This window comes from Carassius auratus, chromosome 9 (genome assembly GCF_003368295.1).
Source record: "Carassius auratus strain Wakin chromosome 9, ASM336829v1, whole genome shotgun sequence".
Classification (NCBI taxonomy): domain Eukaryota; kingdom Metazoa; phylum Chordata; class Actinopteri; order Cypriniformes; family Cyprinidae; genus Carassius; species Carassius auratus.
Genome location: NC_039251.1, coordinates 17,300,454 through 17,323,939, shown reverse-complemented (window position 1 = coordinate 17,323,939; position 23,486 = coordinate 17,300,454). Strand labels below are relative to the sequence as shown.

The 23,486-nt window shown below is 38.4% G+C and overlaps 1 protein-coding gene across 5 annotated transcripts in view; it reads right to left on the bottom strand.

Moving 5' to 3' along the window:
• Positions 1 to 22,834, bottom strand: part of LOC113108542 (dachshund homolog 1-like) — a 109,965-nt gene extending 87,131 nt beyond the window's left edge. For 2 of the 5 annotated variants that reach the window (XM_026271726.1, XM_026271727.1), the window contains exon 1: positions 22,025 to 22,834. In XM_026271726.1, the coding sequence (XP_026127511.1) occupies positions 22,025 to 22,590 (566 nt within the window). In that variant the 5' untranslated portion in view covers positions 22,591 to 22,834. The remainder of the gene's footprint in view (positions 1 to 22,024) is intronic. The other 3 variants (XM_026271730.1, XM_026271728.1, XM_026271729.1) reach the window with 3 other exon arrangements.
• Positions 22,835 to 23,486: the final 652 nt, after the last annotated feature.

The window sequence follows — 23,486 nt, the reverse complement described above, 5'->3', positions numbered from 1 at the left end:
ATATACATTTTTATAAAAAAAAAAATATAAATAATATTTATTTATTTATGTAGAATAATTGTATAAATATTATACACACATATACACATATGTGTATATAGCGTATTTAGAAAAGGTTCATGCAAAAATTTCCACAGTACAATCTCAAGGATATATAAATAAATATATTCACAACATAGAATTATAACTGAAAATATTGTTTTGCACATTTGAATATATTCAGATACAATATATATATTCACAATATAAATAAAATATTAACTGACACTTTTAAATATATATTTAAAAATGGTGAAAATTTATATAAAAATGTTTTTATACAAATTATGTATACTTATTAGAGCTAACACTTTATTTTGATGATCCCTTTTAAATATTCTGTTGACACTAAGTAACATTCCACCTACATGTGAACTAACTCTTATTAAATTATTAGTAGACTGCCTGCTTCATTTCTGCTAACTCTTTATTGTGATGGTCTCCCAAAAGATACTCTACTGACTAAAAGTAACTTTGCAAGTACATGTCAACTTATTCTACCGCTAACCTTACCAGTCTACTAATACTCTACTAAGTCTGTATGGAATGCCATGAAGAAACAGAACAAACTGAGACAGACTAAATCCAGAAGAGCTGTTGCAACGTCTCCAAGATGCTTCAAGAAACCTACCTACAAAGTTACAGCACTGATAAAAGTTTTAGGCACTTGTGTAAAAATGCTGTAATATGAGGATTCTGTCAAAAATAATGTCATAAATAGATTTTCTTTATCAATTAACTTATATTAACTAAATTAAATCAACATTTGGTATGACCATCCTTTGCATTTAAAGCAGCTTTTACTCTGTGCACAGCTTTGTTTCTTGAAGCATCATAGAGGCATTGCCACAGTTCTTCTAGATTTAGTTTGTCCTCAGTTTGCTCTGCTTCTTCATGTCATTCCAGATTACATGATTACACATATTTTTGATTGTGTATTGTTCTGTGGACATTTAGCATGAACCTGTTCTGAGCACACAAGTACACAAGTCAGCAATAATTAGTGAATGAGACCCATTGACATTTTGTTGTATTGTAACTTAAAGGCATGTATTACAAGAACTAAAGTGCACATCACTCACAAAATCACTACCATGCAGTGTTTACACATTGACTAGCCCATGAGCCGACTGCTGTACCGTATCCATCTCTGGCCTGGCTGTTACCCTCACAGAGTAGGCCACTCCAAGTGATTCCCAATTGTTGTGATGTCATGTCTGGCTAGCATGTGGCAGATTGGTTTCTGCAAGCCAGTTTTAGATCAGTATAAGTACAGACAGGAGCCACAGACTTTGCACTGGGGACTAGAATGAGAAATAAGTATTTCTGGCTTTATTCAGCTGGCCACAGAAACAATTTGCTGTGGGGAAAATGGGATAAATGGACTTTGCTAGCAGATAGCAGGCTAAAAAAGCACTAATGATGGAATCTGAAAACTTTTATGGAATTAGGTGAGTCGTACAGCCAAATTATCCCAAAATGGAAAGCTGATTGTGACTCAGGTTCAAAGCCAAGAGACTATAACAAAAGATAAAGACATCTAGTCAGGACATATCACTAAAACGTAATATTAGCTGCCAGTTAAAAGTATCAAATTGCTCGTCACTATTTTAGACATCTTAACTGCAATGCCTAACTAAGCTACCTGGACAGGAGGACTGTTATCTCAAAATGTCAGGCTTCCAGAGAACTGCGTGGAATGTGTGTTGACATCAGATCTAGTGAAGAGGAACTCAACATGGGAGTGCCCCTGTGTTTCAGCCATAAATAACTAGAGGTTGAGATACAGCATCTATATTAGAGCAGTTAAGCTAGGGAGGCATCACGTGGACATGCTTTTGTGTGCACAGCATGAAGATATTAGAACAGGTGCAATACACCAGCATGTATAAATCTGATGACAACAATCATTGCTAACAGGTCAGTTACTATAAAATCTCCTTCATTCTCTCATGCAGGTAAGATAATTAGTAATTCATAAAATAATAATAATAATAAATAAGTCAAAGAAAATAATTTAGCAAATGTTTAAAATCATGGACACACACACTATATATATATATATATGCAAAATTTTGCATGTGGCTTAATAAAAGCTGTATTATTTAATTTAATTATTATTGATTAAATAAGATTACATGTCTGACCAATATTTAGTATTTGGATTGGATGACTAACAAAATACTAGTCATTTCACATTGTTTTCATTAATTAAAATCAAGTCAATACAAATACACTAGTCAATACAAGAAGGCTAGTTTTTATGATTTTATTATATTTGTATAACTTAAGAGAGAAAAAAAATTACAAGACATATCAGAACAATCTGTAAAACTTATGAATAATCTTTTAAAAAAGAATAATAATTTACTCAAGGTTGACAGCAAATAAAGAATTTGTAATTCGATAACAAAAAACGAATGCTGCTGCATTGTGCTGCCACTAGGTGTCAGTCAGACGAAAAAACGAAGACAAGCAGTGCGACATGAAAAAATTTGAGAAAGTCAAGTCATCATCGCAAGCGCCTCATCTTAATTATCGAGCACTCTCTATTTTGTAAAAGTGTAAAATAATGTGGTCTCTTTGAGAACGTCGCCTTGTAGCCAGCGAACACAAAGCAAAAAGAGTCGGGCTTGATTTAGGTACGAGCTACGAGAGGCTGTTTTCTCCACTTGAGCAGAGCTGATTGGAGGTGGAGGATTCACAACGCCGGGGCTGATTTCCATGAGAAGGGGAGGACGGGATCTTAATGGGGGTCAGTGACAGGGCCGGAGTCTGAATTGGCAGGGGTGCATCAATTAGTGCGCGGGCAAAGCTCAGGCTAACGATAAGGTGAGTGGATTGTAGAGAGGGGTAATCTTCATTAGAAGCACATGAAAAATATTACAGGCTCACAAAGAGGAGGCAAATGAGAGTGTGGCAAAGGGCATTATAGAATCATCCTCTCTCCTCAAAAGCTACTTCGCGTGCGTTACTAGCGTTGTGGTTAAGGGTTTAGAGTCCAAGACTTTGAAGGTAATTCTTTTGTTTTACACAGCCAGGCATGATTTTTACAAAGAAATTTTGAATCTCTCGAAATGGAAATATAATTCTGTGGAGGCTTCAGTTCAAAATAGTTAAAGATTAGCATGACTCACTCAGTGGAAAATCTCAAGCTCGCTATGAGCTATTAATGAACATCCAGAAGAATATTAACACAAGCTTTTACAGAGAAAAAAAGTGTAACTGATTGTTGTATTTTTGTCTATGAGGCATTCTGGAAGGTTTCTCTCCAGAATTCGACACGATTAAGCAATTTCCCCTAAACAAACAGCATAGGACTGTTTTTTTTTTTCTTGTCGAAGAAACATAATCAAACGAAACCATCATCAGCTTGTTTTAATAATGGTGATAAGAGAAAAGCACTGTTTACCATGCACCAAGGCCTTTGATATTCAATGGCTTCGACTTAATAAGCCAAGACATTAGTGTACACGTGTAAAGTGCGTTCATAAATGTGCGAGAGGAGAGGCGAGCTCAGAAGCAGGAAGGAATTTGATTACACTGTCCACCTATCCAAATGAACCCCATCATGTGAACATTGTGCAACCAAGCAGACATACAGCTCCAAAGACCGTCCAGGCAGCTGTATAGCATTTAAGTGCATATTGAGTAAAAAACAGTCTGCCCTATTGAACAGTTTTGTCCCCACAGGGCAAACAAGCATGGCACATTCTCCAGGAATTACAGTTGTCTCCTGTTTAGAGGAATAGGGGAAAAAAACATCACATTTCATGAGCCCCTAAACCTGTAAACAAAATCTTTGGAGCAGATAAATTTGAAACGCCACAATGCAATTAAAGCCCAATTCGATTTGAGCATGCACAGTCCATCTGTCAAAGGGAAACTGAAGCAGAGGAGATCCATTATTAGTACATTCCTGCTTGCATTTTCTGAAGCCTGTTCTCACAGATGCAAACTAGCAATTGAATTATCCGTCAAGCTAAGGTGCTCAATACTGTGCGAAACGCTAGCTTCGCCAAGTATGTCATCATCCCAAAAAAGTTTTGTTCAAACTATTCCCATTAATTATTACATCTTTAGAGATTTGATTCTTCATGCTCTGGGGAATCATCGTGATGTTCTTGGTTTAGCTGAAATATAAATGTCTCCTATAATCCTATTTGTCCACTTTAGAATCGGGAAGATAAAAATCTTTATTATCTCGGGGGAGGGTTCAAGGGACCCTCACTCAGTGCTTTCAGCTTGAAATGCTATCATCTTCAAAGGTAGAAGAGGATGTCGATTTAAAATCAGAAATGTATCAGGGATCTCTATGCTCCTTAAAGTACAATACATCTCCGCTGATTAAAATACATCAAAGCCTCGTCATTCGTTCCTCTGAGCAACAAGGGTGGATTTTAATTGCAAAATGTTAAACCTCACAATTAAAGGCTTTGTGCTTCTTAAAGCTAGCCCAAACAGACACAGAGAGAGCAGCATACAAATGAGCTGGTAAGAGGGAGAGAGGTGAATTAAATGATAGCATTAAAAGCGGCCTGTTAAATGATAACGCCGTAGAAGACCAATCACGGCACGCACCGATAATGCTACAGTGAAATATGTCAACAGATTGCATTTTCATGAGCTATAATTTTTCTCTTAAATTAAAGCTGCCCCTTTAAAGGAAAATACATGCTCAAGTGGCTAAAAAAGTTGCCCGTTTGCGAGAACACTAGTGTGCCTTCCAACGATAAGGAGCTCGACATGACACGATCCTGCTATAAAACAGGTAACACTCTGCCAATGCAAACAGTTACAAATTTACAGCCAACAGCCATGAAAAAGTGCTATAAAGTTGTTACCGGATTGCTGCCATCAGATTATAGGCCCACAATGCAAAACCTACAAGCCAAATATCTTATTTAGGATTTATGACAAAGTAAAACTTCGAACCACAAAGTTATACGCCTGCTAAATTGATGCAACCCAATCATGTGCACAAAGACAAAATGTGGCTTTTTTTCAGGGAGCATCATGTAACTATTTTTTTTACATTAACTTTCAAAAGATACAAAATAAATTTTGAAGTCACATTTAAAAACGTTGGTTGGTTAGTATTTAATGAATAGTGAGTAACAAGTAAAATAATGTGTTTTTAAAAACTCTAAAATATATTCAGGGTTGAAACTGTATGTTTGCTGAGTAATATAATTTCCTAAGAGGACTTAAAGCTCATTTAATAAATTTAATTAAGTGATATTGGAATCTGTACATGTAAACTTTTGTACAACACATGTACATGAGGAGGACCTAGCAGGCCCATTAATAAACTTAAATTAAATCTAATAAATTCAAACAATGACAAATGACTATCTTTGAATTACCTGCAAACACATCATGCAGCATTAATTAAAAGCTTGTGATAGACACGGCATGCTTCTAACAGACCTATCAACAATGAAATTAGGATTTGCTGGCAAAAGAGCATTCCAGGGTCCCTCGGAGAGACTAATGAAAAACACTTTCATGGCTAACCCATCAAAAAAGCCAGACTGGAGGAGAGCGGAGCACCGTTGAGCTCCAGCAGCAGGATGTCATGCGAGGGTCTGGAACGTGCGACCTCTCATTTCATCCTTTAATAAAGTCGCACCCAGGTGGCCTTGATGCCTTACAGTTGCCTGGGGCTCCCGAGCGCTAAACAGGAGCTCTGCTCAACGTCATTACCCTCCATAGCTCTCTTCTCTGTTTTCCGGCATTAAAACCTGCTTTGTTTTCCATTCCATGTCACAATTTGAAAGTCGGTTATCAAGATCAAAATGCTCCTTAATCTCAGTTGGTAAACTTATTCTATTGCCTCACTGATTGACTTGCAGAGCACTCTAACGGCAGTTGTGAAATGATGATGTGAGGAAATAACTCAAGTAAGACCAAAACTGTGGGATCGGTTTGAGGTTAAAGCAATGAGGAAGTCTAGGGTAAGAAGACTTGTTGCAATCCTTGCCTGTTTAACATGAACACAAATCCTAAATCAAAATCAACAACAAAAAATAAGTCCCAAAAAGGGCCTTGGTACTTAAACGCTACATACTTGCAGCTGACAGACTGCAAAGAAACTAGCCTAGAGGTGGTCATTTTTCAACTTGCTACGCTAATTCAAACACAAACACAAAGAGAGGCCTGCAATTTCAACGTGCAAATGATTTTCATGTAATACTTTCATAACTTCCTGTGTGAAAGGAGCCCGTTGGCCAAGAAGCCAGAAGAACATTCAGGTTATCAGAATTTCTGTAGGCTGTTTCTTTAATTAGCATTCACAATTTGCATTCAGATAATGTCAGGATTGATGAATTTAGTCTTGGAAGGACGACAGAAAGTTAAATAAAGTTCTCCTCAGGCTCCGCGCTGTTCCAGTAGACAGAATAAATGCTTATATTGACAGATGAAAAGATACCTGTCTGGTTTACTGCTCATTCCGGCAGTAACTTAACACCGGCACACACCCACGCATCTGTCAAATCGAGGCTTTATGCTGTAATTGCAGAAGAAGGGAACTCCTTTTTCAAACAGTTCTAACAAACAGCAAATTGCATTTATTCCGCAACGTGGATGCAGCTTCAACAGTTTCCTGTCTTTGATTTATGTGTCCAGGTCTTTCATAACTTTCGAATTCATCAAAGCGGCTTTCATTCGGAAACAGAGCGAGAGCGCTTTTCTCAAACATGGCCCTCCTAATTAGAATTATTGTAACTCTGACAAACCCTGGACAGAGACGCCACTTAACTGCCTTGTCAGACCCCGGATTCACAGCCTGAATACAGATTCTCCACCTGTCCGCCTTTCCGTATTGTTCAAACTTTTCCTCCATACACCTATTTCCCCAGTGGGAAGCAGGTGGTGTGTAGAGGTGTTTACGGAGAGAGTCTAACTGACAGCTGGCGGGAGGAGACTCAAACAGCTGCAGACGAGTGGAAAAAAAGCTAGAGAGAGATAGAGAGAGAAGGCAAACAGCTCTAATACCCTCAGGGTTGTCAACTGCAATCCCCCAACCCACAATGCTTTTAACCAAGCAAACAGAGGAAAAACTGTTGCCGTCTCAAGACATCAGAGTCTTCCACCGAACTCCCCTATCTTGGAGCAATTTTGCAAGCTTGAAATGAGCCGATAAGAGGGGCTCAAAAGAGAGAGAGAGATGGAAGTTAAAAACATCTGACCATCTTCATTTATGTGTTCACGTCAAAAAAAAAACAAAGTGTGGTATTTACAGTATGGTGGATGGGAAACGTGTGTCGATTTCTCATTTCAAGGAGGAGGGCAGTATCAAAACACACCAGATCAACTTCTACACTGCTTTGTTTGGTTCTGCCAAGGTTATTGGAGACCCATTCCAAATTTCCTGGGGCTGAAGGGAAGGGGGTGGTGGTGGGTGGGTGAATGTTGCGCTAAAACCGATTCCATGCAGATAAATCACTTGCACAGATCAAAAGACAAATCGGCGGCAAAAGACAAAAGACAAAAGACAAAAGATGCCAACGAGCAGAGAACAATAAAAAATGTGAGTTGTGGGGATCACAGCAGATGGTCAAAGGGATCCAGCTGTAAAGGAGACATGCTGTTTATTTGACTGGAGTGTGGTTAGGCAGGTGATTGTGATCTTGACAAGTTAACTGAGCGCTTCTGATCCAGTCTGGGCAAAATTCAAAACTGAAGAACTGGATCCCATTCAAATGATTGGTGTGAATTGGCAACAGAGAACTTTGAAATTAGTTTTTAAGATATGTGATTATTTGCTCCGCTACCCATTTTTCAGTGACTTTCAACATTACAGGGAGTATACTTATTGGTGATTACTCCAAATGTTCATGCAGAGAAAAACATTCCTTGTGTTATCGATATATGTTAATCTTAGTTTGAGGTCCAGTAAATAATTCTTTATGATAAAAAAAAAAAAGAAAAAACTAACTTTAGGAGGTTATTTACAATAATCTCTAAGAACATTCTTTTCAGGAATTCAGACCCAACTTAAGTTTTGTCTAAAGAAACACTGTTAAGAGAAGTTTTTGGGAATACAAAATGCTATGGCCTGTATTCTTGCATATAAAAGAAGAAGAAAAGCAGCAGTTACTGTAAGAAGAATTGTATTCTTAAGAATGTTTTGTGAATCCAAATCCTTGTTCACATATTCTTTTCTCAAAATAAGTCGAGGAATCTGGCAAAGGACGGTTTGCACATCATGTAGTAATAAATGCAGCGCCAAAAAATATATATGAAATTGTTTGCTTGGGATGCATGATAGCACCTCTTCTTCAGAAACAAAAGGCTAGCAAAAGCTAAGAAGAAAAGTACAAGATCAAGCACTAATCACTGCACTATTCACAGATTCCACTAGAATAAGTAACATATCACTTTTATGGGCCATGTTCTCCTGCCATTAATGGCTAGAGAAAAAGACGAGGCCATATGAGCACAACCTTGAAATGAAACGCCTGCCGTGGTTAATCATATTCGGTTGTAAATTAGCTTTAATAATACATCGGCTAGCACATTTTCCACACACACCACTTTAAATAGTTAGCATGATGCACCCACTGCTGACAAGTGGAGGGCCGAAAAAGAGATGCAAACTAGTTCAATCAAATAGGGCTGAGATTGGGTCAGTACATTTCCCTAATAGATTTGGATAGAGGGTCAGAGACACTTTTAGGTGTCCGCTAGTGGATTTGCATGAATGTAAATTTACTCTTCTGGGTCGCAGGATAGTATAAATAGACCAGAGTTCCTCAAGCCGTCTCTATTCTAAACAGCGGTTACTCAGAACAACTGCTGCAATGGTGAAATTAAAGGGGGACGGCAGGGGCAAGGTTCCTCTTGCCACAACAAAGGAAGGAAATCCCACTTAGATTTGTACTTCTCCCTTTCTTCTACCTTTAGCATATGTATCAGAGAATAAACAGTGCCTGAAGCTAGTAGCCACCTGCAATGTATTCCCCCACCCCCATTACAGTCCTTCACAGAAATCAGAATTTAATAAATCACCCCGGAGTCTGACAGAGTTTATCTCAAGGGGTCGCTTTGACTCGGGAGGAGCCGCTAGACAGACAAAGCCTAGGCCGATAAGATGTGAAATTAAATACAGTTAGCAGTTGGAAACAAAGGACAGAATGTGTCACAAGCCGCTACGTAACCACCAAAAAGCTTATTGCAGAAGAAATGGAAGATACAGGAGGTGATTCATTTCAGTTTGCGCACATTTAACCTAATTTGCATGCTTACTGTCAACATATCTCTCTGTCGCTGATACGTTCAAGAGCTTTCATCAAGGCCTGAAATTGACATCCTTTTTATTGAGGCATGGCATATAAATCACGGCCGTCACACACCTGCAGATCTCGATCAGAGATCTTGCGCTATCATGTTATGCTTCCTTTTAAACACATGACAGGTATGACACCAGTCATCACTTAAGGTAAGGAGAGTAATGGGAGTGCAGTTTATCTCTCTGTGAACAGATGTCCTCATTCAAAGTGTTGAAATACAGATTATTTACCGCAACAAATATACCACTTTGGTAGAGAACCAGTTAGAAGTGAAGGATGTCATTTTTGCGCAACTAGCATCACCAAATGAAGTTGCAACAAAACTGTTTTCAAACAGGTTTCCCGAATACCGCTGTTGGTTGAAAAACTGGTAGTCCTACCCCCAAACTCACTATGTTGGCTGTTCTGGATGTTCAAAACAAACACAGCAAAATGTAGAAAGTGCCAGAGCCACAAAGTTTACACTTTTTAGAGAAGTCACCCTTTAAATGGCATACTGAATAGACTGTAATGGCAATTCCTATTAAGGAAATGGTGCAGAATTCATACGATCTGCTTAAACCACACTGAGCGTTGTGTTTAGAGGTGCTAACATTTTACTTAAAATTGTAAATTGTAAATTGTAAACTCCAACTAATTACGGTCTCAGGTCATCGGGTTGGCTTGCTTATAGTTTTCTCTAGTGTTAGACCAATTTATACCATATTTACCATAATATATAAACATAGACTGATTGGAAATACGTGCCCCTACTGTAAATACATTTCTGCAAAACTGAAAAAACTTACCAATATGTACGAAGCACTGCAGTTTCCAGTTGAAGTAAACTAGAGGCAGTAAAACTCCAACAACTTTTATCCATTTTCACACAAAATATGATTTACAGGTACAGAGTTTTGATTTATAAAGGCTAATTTTAACACAATTGCTTGCAGAATATTATGTTGAATTCAAAACCATTTTAACATCCTGCACGATTTGAAAACTTTTAAACACTGTCGTCACATTTACAGCTTCTACAGTTTTCTAATTTACTAGGTTTGCTCAGTAGCTCACGTGATACGGCGTTGCATTTGAGAGATGAAGAGCTCCAATACGAACCCCATAAAACTACGGTTTGACAAAACAGCTCAAATCCACATGAGGAAGTCAAAATAATATGGCTGCATCAACAGATTAGCTTTTATATCAATTTTGTTAACACTATCGGGTAGGTTTAGGGTTGGGTTTGGAGTAGCGACACTCCTTGGATTTTTGAATTCTGAACAGCCGCAATATGTACCTCAAGCAGCATTCTAAAAATGCAGGAATACGTTCCTGTACAAATGTATTAAAAACATGCCACTGTCGCTTATTGAATGTGTGTTTTAGTGCCACTCTCTGGATATTTCTCTTTGAAACTGCCACGAAACGTTCAGTGAGGTACATAAAAATGGTGTTGCTGAAATGTATTTAGAGGAACGTATTTCCAGTGAGCCTGGGTTGATTATTATTATTATTTTTTTTTTATGTAATTTCATAAAAAGTATTACAAACCTAATAAGACAGAGCATTTGATTAGAAATAGCACATCAAGATTTTCTCTTGTGTGGATCTCGGATCTCCACGTTCAATATTGGCCAACCAAGCTGTCTCAGCATCTTAAACTTTAACATAAAAATGGCATTTTTCACCTTTAAGTTACATAGGTTACAAACAGGAAAAAGAAACTACCAACAAGACAACTGTAGGGCATCTTACATGTCAGCTAGTGGCCACATATAGCATACTAATTGTGTTTTGGTTTGCTGGCAACATACGCCTGCTGTAATGAAAGAGGTGAGTTTGAAATTTTCATTGAGCACTTTGACCCTGTATTTTATTAATAACACTCCAGGGTCCAGGGGGGCGTAAAGCAAAATGGTGGGAACGGGCTGACCTGCGGGCTGCGTCTAATCTGTCCTGACTTGGTCTTCACCACCAACGGCCTCGCTCACTATCTGTTTCTCAAACTGATGCCTTCCTGCTGGGACGTTGTGGCTGGAGAGCTGTCAGCATGCTGCCCTTTCTGGGGCACTGCGCTATCTCTGCCTGCACCAGTCCACTGTGGCCTGTTGAAAAGAGCTGTCATAGCCTTGCAAGTCTCTGACATTCCTATTGGCTTGACCCTGACCCTTTGAGAAGCGCACCTTTAATTATCCTGTCTCAAATCTCCTTCCATGACAAAACGAATATACATATGATAGCCGTGTGCATGTGTGCTATTCTTTTAAAGTACGCTTTTGAGGGCCCCACTCAAAGCTGTGTGACTTTAGGAATAATATTAGACTATCTGGAATGTGACTGTGAGACTAGCAGGAGACACAGATGCAGAAGAGCTTCCTTTATCAAGGGAAAATTACATAATGCACCAACAACTACGAGCTGTTTCCAGCACTTCACTACAATACTTAAGGTATAAAAACAGCAAAGAAGACATAAATATGATGTATCGTTTTTGCTGCCTTCCACAACACATTGTCTTTTTTGACATTTGAAAGGTCAAGAGTGAGAGGAAATTTGATAACTGCAAAATCCTCATACTCCATTTTACAAGCCTTAATCTGCCTTCTCGGAAATGGTAACATACCATTTTATCTTTGGGAGTAGGGCTGGAGAGACTAGTAACCAAGTCTGTTCGCATTTGTTCAGCATAAGGTGAAGCTTTAGGAATTCGCTGCAGAGAAGCCAAAAAGAGGAAAGAATCGGATAACACTCGACCACGATAAAAGGTCAAGTCGCTACACAGAAATACATGCTTGCTAAGACAGCCAAACTACTGTACCATAAATAATGAGTGAGGCGAATGAGTGCGTTTTCCTTTTTTTAGGCTTCAGGAAAGTGTGCATTGTCGACACTGAACATGCAGCGTGGCTTTGACCCAAATATTTACATAGCATCACATAAATCAAGAGAGCTGTTTGTTTCAAATGCAGATCAAAGTCAAGAGAGTGTGTGACATTGTTTTAATGCAATAGTTCAGTAAATACAGAGTAACTTACAGTTTAGACACAGCATTGACAGATGGCAGTCCTTTTGTTGTTCTGCTAGCAAAAATAATTTCAAACAGATACGAATGGCGTTTCATGTCTTTAAGTCACACAATACTGTGGCTTTCCTAAATGAACGATTAAATGACTCATTCATGAACAAGTTCGAACAAATCGGTTAAGTGAATGATTCAATAACTTACTTGTTTTCATAATGAATCAGTGTTTTGAATGGATTGGTTGACTTAATGATTCCATGACTCACTCAAAAAACAACAACTCAACAAACAACAAAAAAAAGTGTATTTGTTTAATTTTATATATTTTTTATGCTTATTTATGATCAGTTATAATAATATGAGTTAAAATAATATGACGTTACAACAAAGGAACTGACCATCTTTATCTGTTGTTCCTGTTGTTGTTGTTGTTTTGTCAAGGCTTTGCTCTTCTCTGTACAGCATACAAGGCCTTCCGCTGTGCTCCCAGCACCGCGTTCCATTCTCCCTCCTCGGCAGGACAGTCTTTCCCATTAAATAAGTCCTATTCCACTTAATGGCAACCTTGGGAGATCTGTAGCGCTTGAAAGCACCGGCACTTAACACTTTGTAGTCAGAGAAAACGTTTTTTTGATCTGCTCGTGTCATTTAATCATCCGTATTCTACCAAGCTACTCAGAAACAATTTTGCAGGATATTAACTTCTGGCTAAACCCTGCTTGTGCCATTTGTGGTTCCACTCAACCAATGGTCCCGTGGGGGCCAGAGCCCTCCTCACAGCTGTAATGAGCTTTACTGAGCTGAATAAAACAGTTAATAGAAAGGTAAGATCAAAAATGCATGAATCGTGAAATGTTAGCCAGATCCCAATGAAAACGGCTATGGATAAGTAGACGTAGCTGTCTGTAGCATTCTTGGGCGGCTTTAGTAGTGCTGGAGACAGTTCAGTGGCTTATTGGATGGCTATACATACCTCCTCCATGTATAAAGTTACTTAAGTGCTCGCCTGCAGGGAGAACCATGTCAAATCGCATTGAAAATAACTTTGAAGAGCAAATTGAATGTATTAGCTTAAAGGGAGGTGATGTCTATAGGGACTACTGACACTTAATACTGAATTATCCTAGACAAAATACATTGAGCAAAAGTAAAGTGATTCACTTTACCCTAAAAAAAGAAACACACAAAAAAAAAATGGTTTCTGTTGCTGAGAAAACCTACTTCTTACTTGGTTGGTTGGTTGGCATCCACAGAATACACAGACAGGCAGTGCCATCCCATGAAAACCATTTTTGTTCTATTACAAAAAACTAGGTCATCCTCTCATAATTGTCAATCAAGCAATAAATCTTTCTGTGCCGCAAATGAATACTGCTCTGGGAATGAAACAAAGCTTATTGGCATGCAATGTCAGCTTGACTTAATTCATTCTCCTTTTCAGCTGAGCCTATTCATATGTGAAGTTTACGGATATCACACTGCCTGTTCCAGAGCGGGATAATAGATGTGGACAGACACATTATGCTGGGAATGTTGTATTAGCACAGCGTAAGCTGTCTGAATGGAGACACAGCTCACAACAGAGTTTCAAATGTGAGACCGGATCCACAACTAGAATAAATTATCCTTCTTTAAGGGACTTTGGAAGAAGATTCTCTCCCGAGCACATGAACGTAAATATGTAAATGTATGTACAGCCATGAACCTTCTCTTCAATGGCTCTGAAATGAAAACAACAAGCAGAACTTTCAAGGGAATCATTTTCTCTGAATCATCTGTTAGTGGCGTCATGTCCTAAAATGAATCCACAATCAAAATCATTAGTAACTTAATCCTTTCTGATGCAATAATAGCATGGAAAAGACTTGAGCATGCCTTAAAATTAATAGAGGTAATGCAAAAGACAACAAAGGGTATCATGGGAAAGAATAAGCTCTTAAGTGTCTCAACAGTTTCTCATTTTTTTCCCTGGGAAAAAGACCCCATTAATCTCACATGTATCTCCTCTTTGAGTTTTAAAAGAAATGTCAACAATATCTCAAACCGTGCATTAAAAAGTCAAAGATTTCAATTTGAGCTATGCAATTCACATTAAATTCACAGTCACATATTAAAAAAATATCAGTATTTAATTAAACATTTTTTTTAAATCTTTTTGGAATGATCTGGTCTCACTAAACAATTAAGATAACAATAATAATTTGTAGTCGACGAAATCTTAACTTTTTATTGTGAAATTATTTTCATACAAAAACATTGTACAAAAACAACCTATCTGGAATTATAATTTTAAAAAATAATAAGGAAAAAAGTACTACATTTTTGTACAATCCAAGTCACACAATGTCATGCAATTTCATCATCTCATATGAATTCGTTCAAGTCATCATGAGGCTGTGCTTGTGTTTCTGAATCTGTAATTGTTTCATCGCACAAAGGCTTGAACACAATATCTGTGTCTGCTACAGCTCTGGGCTCACCATTTACCTTCTCCTGCCAGGTGTCGTCAGTTTACAAATATCTGATTGGACAGACGGGAAACGCAGTGGTACGCCTCCAGCAGACGAGTTTGGTGTCATGTCTCTTTGGAGCAAACTGTCAGTCTTTAAGAAGAGAGTAATAATAGCCAGATACCACTGCCACTTGCTATGGAAAAAAACTTTCTTTTTTAAAGAAACCTTAGTGAGAAGCCGACATTTGAGTTGAGCAGAGAAACTCAAGCGGCGCATCACAGAAAGAGCTATCAGAATGACTGTCTCACTGGACATAGACAACAGCAATGTGAGAAGCTCTGGATTGCTTTCAAAGGAACAACCCCTTTGTTTGCTGATAATGAAATACAGTAAAGCCCATGGAGAGTTTCGAAGGGTTTTGGGAAATGCATACTTTGTACTACAGTTATTAAAGAAAGCATTTCCATTTATTTTAAATGGGCTGTATTGCATGTTGGGATGTTTTCCCTGCATAAATTGTGCGCTGTGCAACACTAATTCAAGTTGGTCTTCATTTGGCATTCTGTGATCAAGCTACAAGGTCTCTGTTTGCTTTGCTTTCATAAAAAGGCTACAGGAGCATTTAAAAATGTTTCATATATTCAAATGTAAAGTAAACAACAGTTACGCACATTTTGAGGAATCTAAACAAAACACTTGACGTTTACATACATACTTATAAATGCAATAGATGAATTAAAAGAAATAAAAGCTATTGAATAAAAATATGTGAAATATGCTTCCTCAAAAGGCTGTGAGGATGAGATACAAATGCACAGACGACTGCATCAATATAGGCAACATATGGCATCCTCAGTGGGAACGAGCACCGAAATTTGGCTTTTCTATTATAATTCAATTGTGTTAAATTGACTTGATAGGCTTCTGTGCAGCCCGTGAGGATTCCAGCTTCATGAGAGAGGCCTGGTGTCTCAGCTTTGTCAAAGGCCCATCATGCTTTGAGCTCTGATAGAGTTCCATTCTATTCTCAAGTGTCATTAGCTGTGGGCCAGGTAAAGATTAGATAACAATCAGAACTTTATGAGATACCTTTAGAGGTGTTAGGAGTCTTTTGTCGCGCTGCAAAGAGAAGAATGTGGATTTTTAAAAAAAAAACACGTATAATTTCCTATTTTCGTTCATTCCATTGAATCATCAAACAGAGTCTTCAGTTGTTGTTTTTTTTGGCAGTACTGAAAAATATAAATGTATTTTGAAGGAGCAAAGAAAAACTCTTAACATGCCTTGTTACGCATATTTCATGGAGTATGCTTAAATTACTAAATATATCATTTATGGCGGAGTTCTGAAAGCAATATTATCAAAGGTACTTTAATAATATAATTCGTTTTTGCAAGAGAGCTTGAAGTGAATTGAATTGAGAACGCTCTTTATTTTGTCCTAGGGAAAAGGGTTGCTAACGTAAAAAGAGTCTCCAGCACTCCAGAGCTCTTTGTTTTTCATTAATGGAGTCATGGTGCTCTCATTGCGCTGTAAAGTGGCGCTTGTTCTGACCTAAATGAAAACAGCCTTGAGACCTCAGCAGTCACCTGTCCTTCACTGCAGTCCCGCCAAAACCTGCTGACGGCATCTCTGAGCTTCCTGCACCTCACTGACACTGTTTATGACAGCGGTTCAAACCTTAATATCCAGCTTTTGCTGTCTTCTTTCAAAAACCGCAGAGCTCATAAAACATCCATCATGACTTTCCTCCATTTTATAACAGAGTAAATATCACTCTTACAGGGTAGATTTCCCATCATTCTCTTTTATCACAGCAGAGTGGGACAAGAAGAGGCCATTAGGTTCAAACAACGCAGATATTTCCGTGATAACAAGAAAAAGTTTATATAGAAAGAGATTCATCATTTGATAGGATCTTGAAGATGGGGGGGGGGGGGGACAAGAAGAGGAAATTTCTGGAATCCCATTTCAGATTGCTTCCCTGAAGTATTCTTCTTCTTTTTTTCCCCCTCATGTCAGCTTCAACATGAAAATGAAGCCAGGGAAAATTAACTCCTGATACGGCTACGCTGAATTAGACGGTAAAAAAAAAAAAACTTTTTAAGGATTCCGGCCTTGTCATTTTCAATTTTCTGCTCTTTGGACATGCTTGTATTCAGATTCCCGAACATCTACTCGGCATATCAATCCTAATTAGACAATCTGGGTCCGCGAAGGATGAGAGCCGAGTTATTTGCATAATTTAATCATAAATACTCAGCGATACATATTTCCGAATGCATTTGTACAATCATCTTTCTATCCTTAGGGCAAAAGTATTAATATGATTAGGCAATAATTCTTTAAAAAAGGAGGAAAATAGGAAACCAGAAAGTGCACTCTCTTTTTAAACTCCAGCTTTGGGCTATATGAAAAATTAATTAATTTCTGGGGAAAATCAATTTCTTTATGTGACCATATTAGACAGAGCCGAGCTAAGGCCCGGATTTGCGCTCCAATCAAGAAATCTCATCTGCTCCCTCTAACTTGTGTCAGTAGTGGTTAGCGTCCCTGCACGAGCATCAGCAATCTGCACACTGCTTCTAAATATGCCGTAATGTGGAAGAGATGGTGGCTAAAGACATGCCAGGGCTCGGAGTCAGAGAGCTCGTAATGCATTGCTTTTTCCACCGGCAATCTGTCTCAGGTGCGACTACAGAGGCTAGTGTCACTGTCCTGTCTCGTTTCATCCAGCTGGTGGTCAGAAAAAAAGAAACCTGCAGATGATTCAACACGTTTGCACTTGCTTGTTGAATTTGAGACTGATTGATGACTCACGCCGTCACTCACGGTCAACGCAACCTGTACTAAGAATCATGAACGTTCGCTATTTGCGCAATTAACATTGCGTGTTTGACCAGTTGCATTTTTTATTAAAAAGGACATTTAATAAAAAAATAAATAACAAATAAAATACTGTCATCATTTAGTCATGCTGTACCAAACATGTATGACTTTTTTCTTCTGCTGGACACGAAAGAAGATTTTTGGAAAAATGCAATACAGTGAAAGTCAGTGTTGTTTTGGATCCTACTGACTTTCATTGTATTACACAAATGTTCTTCAAAATATCTATAAAAAAAAATTAAAAAAAAAAAGGTTTGGAATGACATGAGGGTGAGCAAGTAAGGACAGATTTTCATTTCTCTTTTTCTGTTTTGGCCGCTCTACCCCTATTATACGCAGGTCAAATGTCAAAAGCATGAGTTCTGCATTTTGAAATTCAAGAGTGTGTGCAAGTACGAGAGCTTGAACAGAGGAAACGCATCAAACATAAGTGTTTCAAGAAATGTGCATGTTTATTTTTTTCCTAGAACTATTGTTTCAAATCAACAAATCAACAGAGGTATCAAGTTGCTTTTATCAGTGTCATGTTCATAACAAACTCCTCTTTTACCATCTCCACTTGAATTGACAACAGATGCCAAGTGCGCAGTTAATTTGAACACACGTGGCTAATCCTATCAAGGAGAGCTCCAGTGACTCACGGCGATGGAAAAAAATTTAAACCGGAGTGTTTATCTGCTTCATTTTCGATCTATCAGTACCGATAGCAAGTGAGGGATATGGAATCATACAATATGATTTGTAGGAAAGTGCTACAATGAATCTGTGATTTTAACAAGCCTTTTAACATGCATCCCCCCGCCCCCCATACATCCCCCCTCCAACTCTTTCATCCTAATCAGCATCTGTCTCTCTGTTTTTTGAAGTTATTATCGCCTCAGCTCCCTCTTGGATGTGGTTGCTGGGTGACGGGTATCTTAGCACCCACTCTGACTGGGAATGATTTGAATTCGATCCAAAGATTTCCCATGAGTACCTGTAAACACATCCGTGCCTTGTCGAAAACAAATATATCAGAAGAGCACTGCAAAGAGAGCGAGAGAGGGGGAAAAAAAGAGCGATAAAATCTGCCACTGTGTGTTAAGACGCACCCCTGAGTGCTAAACAAAATAATGACGCTCCTCTGTAAATATGCCAGTTTGTGTTGTACACAAACAAAAATATTTTGTCAAATGTGATGACTGAAGTATAAATCCATAAAGTCAAATAGAAACAGAAATTTATAACATAATTAAATGAAAATACACACATTTTCATTAAATTAGATTTAATTATATTAAAAGAAAATATTAAAATATGCAAGTGCATTCATATGCATCTATTTAACATGACAACCACTGTCCATTAAGCACCTGGTCCGTACGCATCCCCCGACGTAAACAGCTGCCTCAGCACTCACCTCCAGCCCAACTGCCCGGGTGTTTCAATAACCTTTCCTCAGAGTTCAAATGTCACCAGGCGGCAAGAACCGCACCGTCCCACACAGACAAAATGGAAAGGAAAACAAGTAGCTGAAGTATTGCTTCTCACGGGGCAGACTCATAACTCCTATGAAAGCAGAGAGAGATTACAGCCCCGTATCTGTTCAGCGGCAGAAGGTGCGCATTAATCTGGGCAGAGGGTCCCCGGGAAAATGAGGGGGGGAGCCGGAGGAACACGTCCTCATGCGGAAGGGAGAGCGGGGTGAGTCTGACTCTGCTTCACAGGGAATTCTTTTAACGTGAGCAGACAAAGATGTAAGGCCGCTGTTATCCCGTAGCAAAGAGGATTATTAGCAGTTTCTCAGCACACTGGAAGTCGAGCAGCGTGCTGGAAAAGTGAGACCGCTACTGCTTATGGCATTTTTTTTATTATTATTATCTCTAGTTTTTCTGGCTAATGGAAATAGGACTTGAGCACGACACAGTCTCATGTTATGCCAAGGTTAACTTCCTCACTACAAAAAAAAAAAAAACTAAACTCGTAACATTTTATCATTAAAATGTACACTGCTTTAGATAGATTAAATGATCCATTCTTAAAATTCAACATTTGGGGGCATAACTGCATCTCGAGTCACGTCCATTCAAGAGTTATGACTTAGCGTGCTGACCTTCCCCGTACGGAGAACCGAAACAGATGTAGATACATTAAATCCACACTGTAAATAAGAGCCAGTTTGTTTGTGTTCCATCCGAGCAGATACCTTTGTCCATACAAATGATGTAATCCTCCAAATGGGAAGCAGACATGGAGGAGGTGATTGATTTCAGCATAACACCGGCAGTACCAGGTGCTTTCAGAGACAATTACAGGCCTCTCTATGCAGCAGTAATAGGCCAGCACTTTAGCGTCATTAAAGCAATGTGTAGCACTGCATTATCCTTTAACCCCATCACTGACCACTCTCTTTCCTAGCCCCGGAGTTCAAACCACACACTCCATCACCTCAGGACCCTGGGACGGGCCGCACGAGGAGGAGGGGAGCCAGGCTGAATGCAAGCTCGGCACAGACAGACGGCATGGGAAAGACTGAGAGCAGACTGCTCCATTAGCACCGCTGCTGGACAAACACACATCGCACTTGTCAGAAAGCTAGAGGAGAATATTTGCAATATGCATTTTCAGACAAAGATGTATAATAAATATACTGATTTAAATCAAGTGTACAATGAACTGCATTATGCAATGCATTTGGTGTCATTCTACAGCTGTAATTATAACTGGCATTCAGTCAATAATGCATGTTATAATTGCATGAATTTTGCAAAAATAAGTGATGTGGTTTTTTTTTGTGCATTTTTATTTCACGCTCACACTGAATAGAAGTGGCACTTGTCCAAAACAGAAAATCATATTACGAGTGTGAGTGTTATTTTGTATGCATCTTTTAATTTTGTAATTATTTTAATTAATATTACTGTGTTAAAGAAAATTACTTTGGAAGAATAGTTGCTGTCAGATTTCACATTCAGATTGTAAAAAAATCGCACCAGTAAAATGAGCTATTTGTGACAATATTCTCAGAAACAACTTGTGATTTAATTTTCACTTTTTACAGAATTGAAATTCCTCATTTAAACAAAAAATATATATCTGAGATTGTACAACACTCTGGCTCGAATTGCTGCATGCAAGGTGTTTTATGTTTTAATTTCAGATGAGCTGTCAACACCTTGACATTTTTAAATTAGCTTACTTTTTCTAGTAATTATTGGGCCCATTCACTTGATCACTAAAGTGTGACATTAAAGTTTCAGGGCGAATTATTCACCGATGTTACAAGCAGTAATTGTTTCCTGTGTAATTTTGTACCTTAAAGCACTGTAACACTCCTGCCATTAAGTATACAAGCACTTATTGACTATGATTAGATTTTTCCCCAGAGGAAGAAAAGAGCAGAAAGAAATGTCTGCTTATAAATACAACTAATACATAGGAGAGAACATCTATTATAATAAGTCTGACAAGCATGCTTATTTTAAATCTGCTCAAATAACAGAAAACCATTTCAACTAAAATTTTCCTCTTATGCTCAATATGAGCTCACTACTGCTTACAGCATGCACAAAAGCATGGTGACTTTAAAACATCAAATTTGTTAGTAGAACAAAAATATATATATATATATATATATATATATATATATATATATATATATATATATATATATATATATATATATAACCAAAAGAATAAAAAGCTCTCATGCTCTATACAAAAACCTGTGCATGATTTCTACAAAAGTACATTTTGGGTCAACTGTCATTTATGAATGATTAATTCTGGTCAATATTTGAAGAAAGAAAACACCCTGTATTTTACATGCAACATTTCAATAAAATGTTTGCATTTATAATATTTAACTTTCTGCTATTGCAAGAAGTTGAGTTTGTCACTTTATAATATTCTAGAATCTGCTGCACATTTTCTATATTTTTATTAGGATTATTTTAATGATATAGGAATGTGATGTGTTTCTTCAATGGTTCTTTGCAACACCTTACGTTCAGCAAAGATCCTTCTACTTTTCTCCCTAAATAGAGTTCTTTAGATCAAAGTCATTGATGTCACATTACAAGTAAAGAACATAAAACTACCGAATAAAAAGTTATTTGTTGTTCTCGTGTGACATCAGACTGCAAAGACATTTTGGACTTTTATTTTTTAAAGTGCATATACAAATCTGAAAGTACTTTCAAATATCCTGTACATTATTTCCTCATAATACTGTCATAATTAGCTTAAAGTAACTATACATGAACTTTACTACCCATTCATTCTAACGAAAGGTTCGCATGACTTCTTATCTAATTTCACTATTGATTATTTATTTTGAAGCACTAAAAGAGTGTTCTAACCTGGCATTAGTGCAGTCGTTGTACAGGGTCTCGAAGTCTTTTCTGGAGATGAGTTTGCAGCGGTTGACCCCGGGCTGGATGGCCCCCAGTCCGCGCAGGATGCGGACCTGCTCCACGTTACACACCACCGGCGTGATCTCCAGCCGCTTGAGTTTGGTGTAGACGGTGTGCAGACCCCCGACCAGGTGTTTGAGAAACAGGTCAAACGCCTGGGGCAGGCAGATGAGCTCCTGTCCGTCCACCGTGAAAGAGGCCACCTTGGCGCCCCTGAGCTCCACCATCCGACACTCATTATTCTGCGGGGTGTTTTCAACTGGGGACGGGGTAGAATACACGGGCTTTCCGGCCAGCGGGATGCTGCTGGTGTTGGTGCTGATCAGATCCGTGCGGAACAGATTCTGAGTCGCTGACTGAGAAGGAGACGCAGAAGTGGCCGAGGGTGAGGATGATGATGCTGCGGTCGCGGAACATGATGATGATGATGCTGATGATGCTGACGAAGAAGTTGAGATCGGACACGGCTGGACCAGAGACGATGGGGGAATCAGAGCAGCCGGTACGGCCATGGTGTTCTGCACCTATCAAATAAGTTCAGACGGGAAACAGAGCCGGTATGCAAAAGTAGCGCAAAGAAGAAGAAATCCACCCCGAGTGCGCTCCGCCGACGCGCGAATGGATGTGGAGAGGTGCCGTGCTGAAATTAGGGCTCTGAGAAAGATTGAGAGAGAATGACAGGAAGAAAATCAGCAGAAAAGTGTGCCTCTGCTCTGTGGATGAGTTGTTGTTGTCACAAGGTACAGAGAGGGAGGAGCCACTATCAAGCCTTTGAAACGGAGACATGCACAATCTAATGCGACCCTAGTGGAACGTTCCCAGCGTTTACTTACCATCTCTTCGTGAGCTCGGATGAAACCTGCGCTTCTTCTGTGAATGTTCTCTGAAACTCAACTTAACACGTTATTGTTCATTGTTTGAAAGTGCACTTGACGTTCACACTTTTTTTGATCGAGACAATATGCAAATAAAAAAAAAGGTAAAACTTTTTATCATTTCATTAATGTTGGATGGAAAATATATTAAGAAAAAGTTAGCTATGTATATAATAATGTGTTGTAAATGCTGTTTGTTGTTGATATTAATAAAAGTGATCACTAATACAATTAACAAAATTATAGATGCAAAAATGACTGTGAATTGAATCAGTACCATATTCAAAACCTCAGGTGAGTTACTAGAGAGTTGAAACACCATCAGTTTAACCGATTAGAAATTAGCTACAGGGGTAAAATTACTTCAATCATGATCATCACCCTCCTTAGGTGATGGTATAAGTTATAAGAGAATTTACAGAGAAAAAAAAAATAAAGCAGGAAAAGTAACATTTCACATCTGGCATTTTTTATTTGCCATCAGGCCAACATTGACTGGTATCATCTGAATTTTATTTTTAATCTTGTTTTAT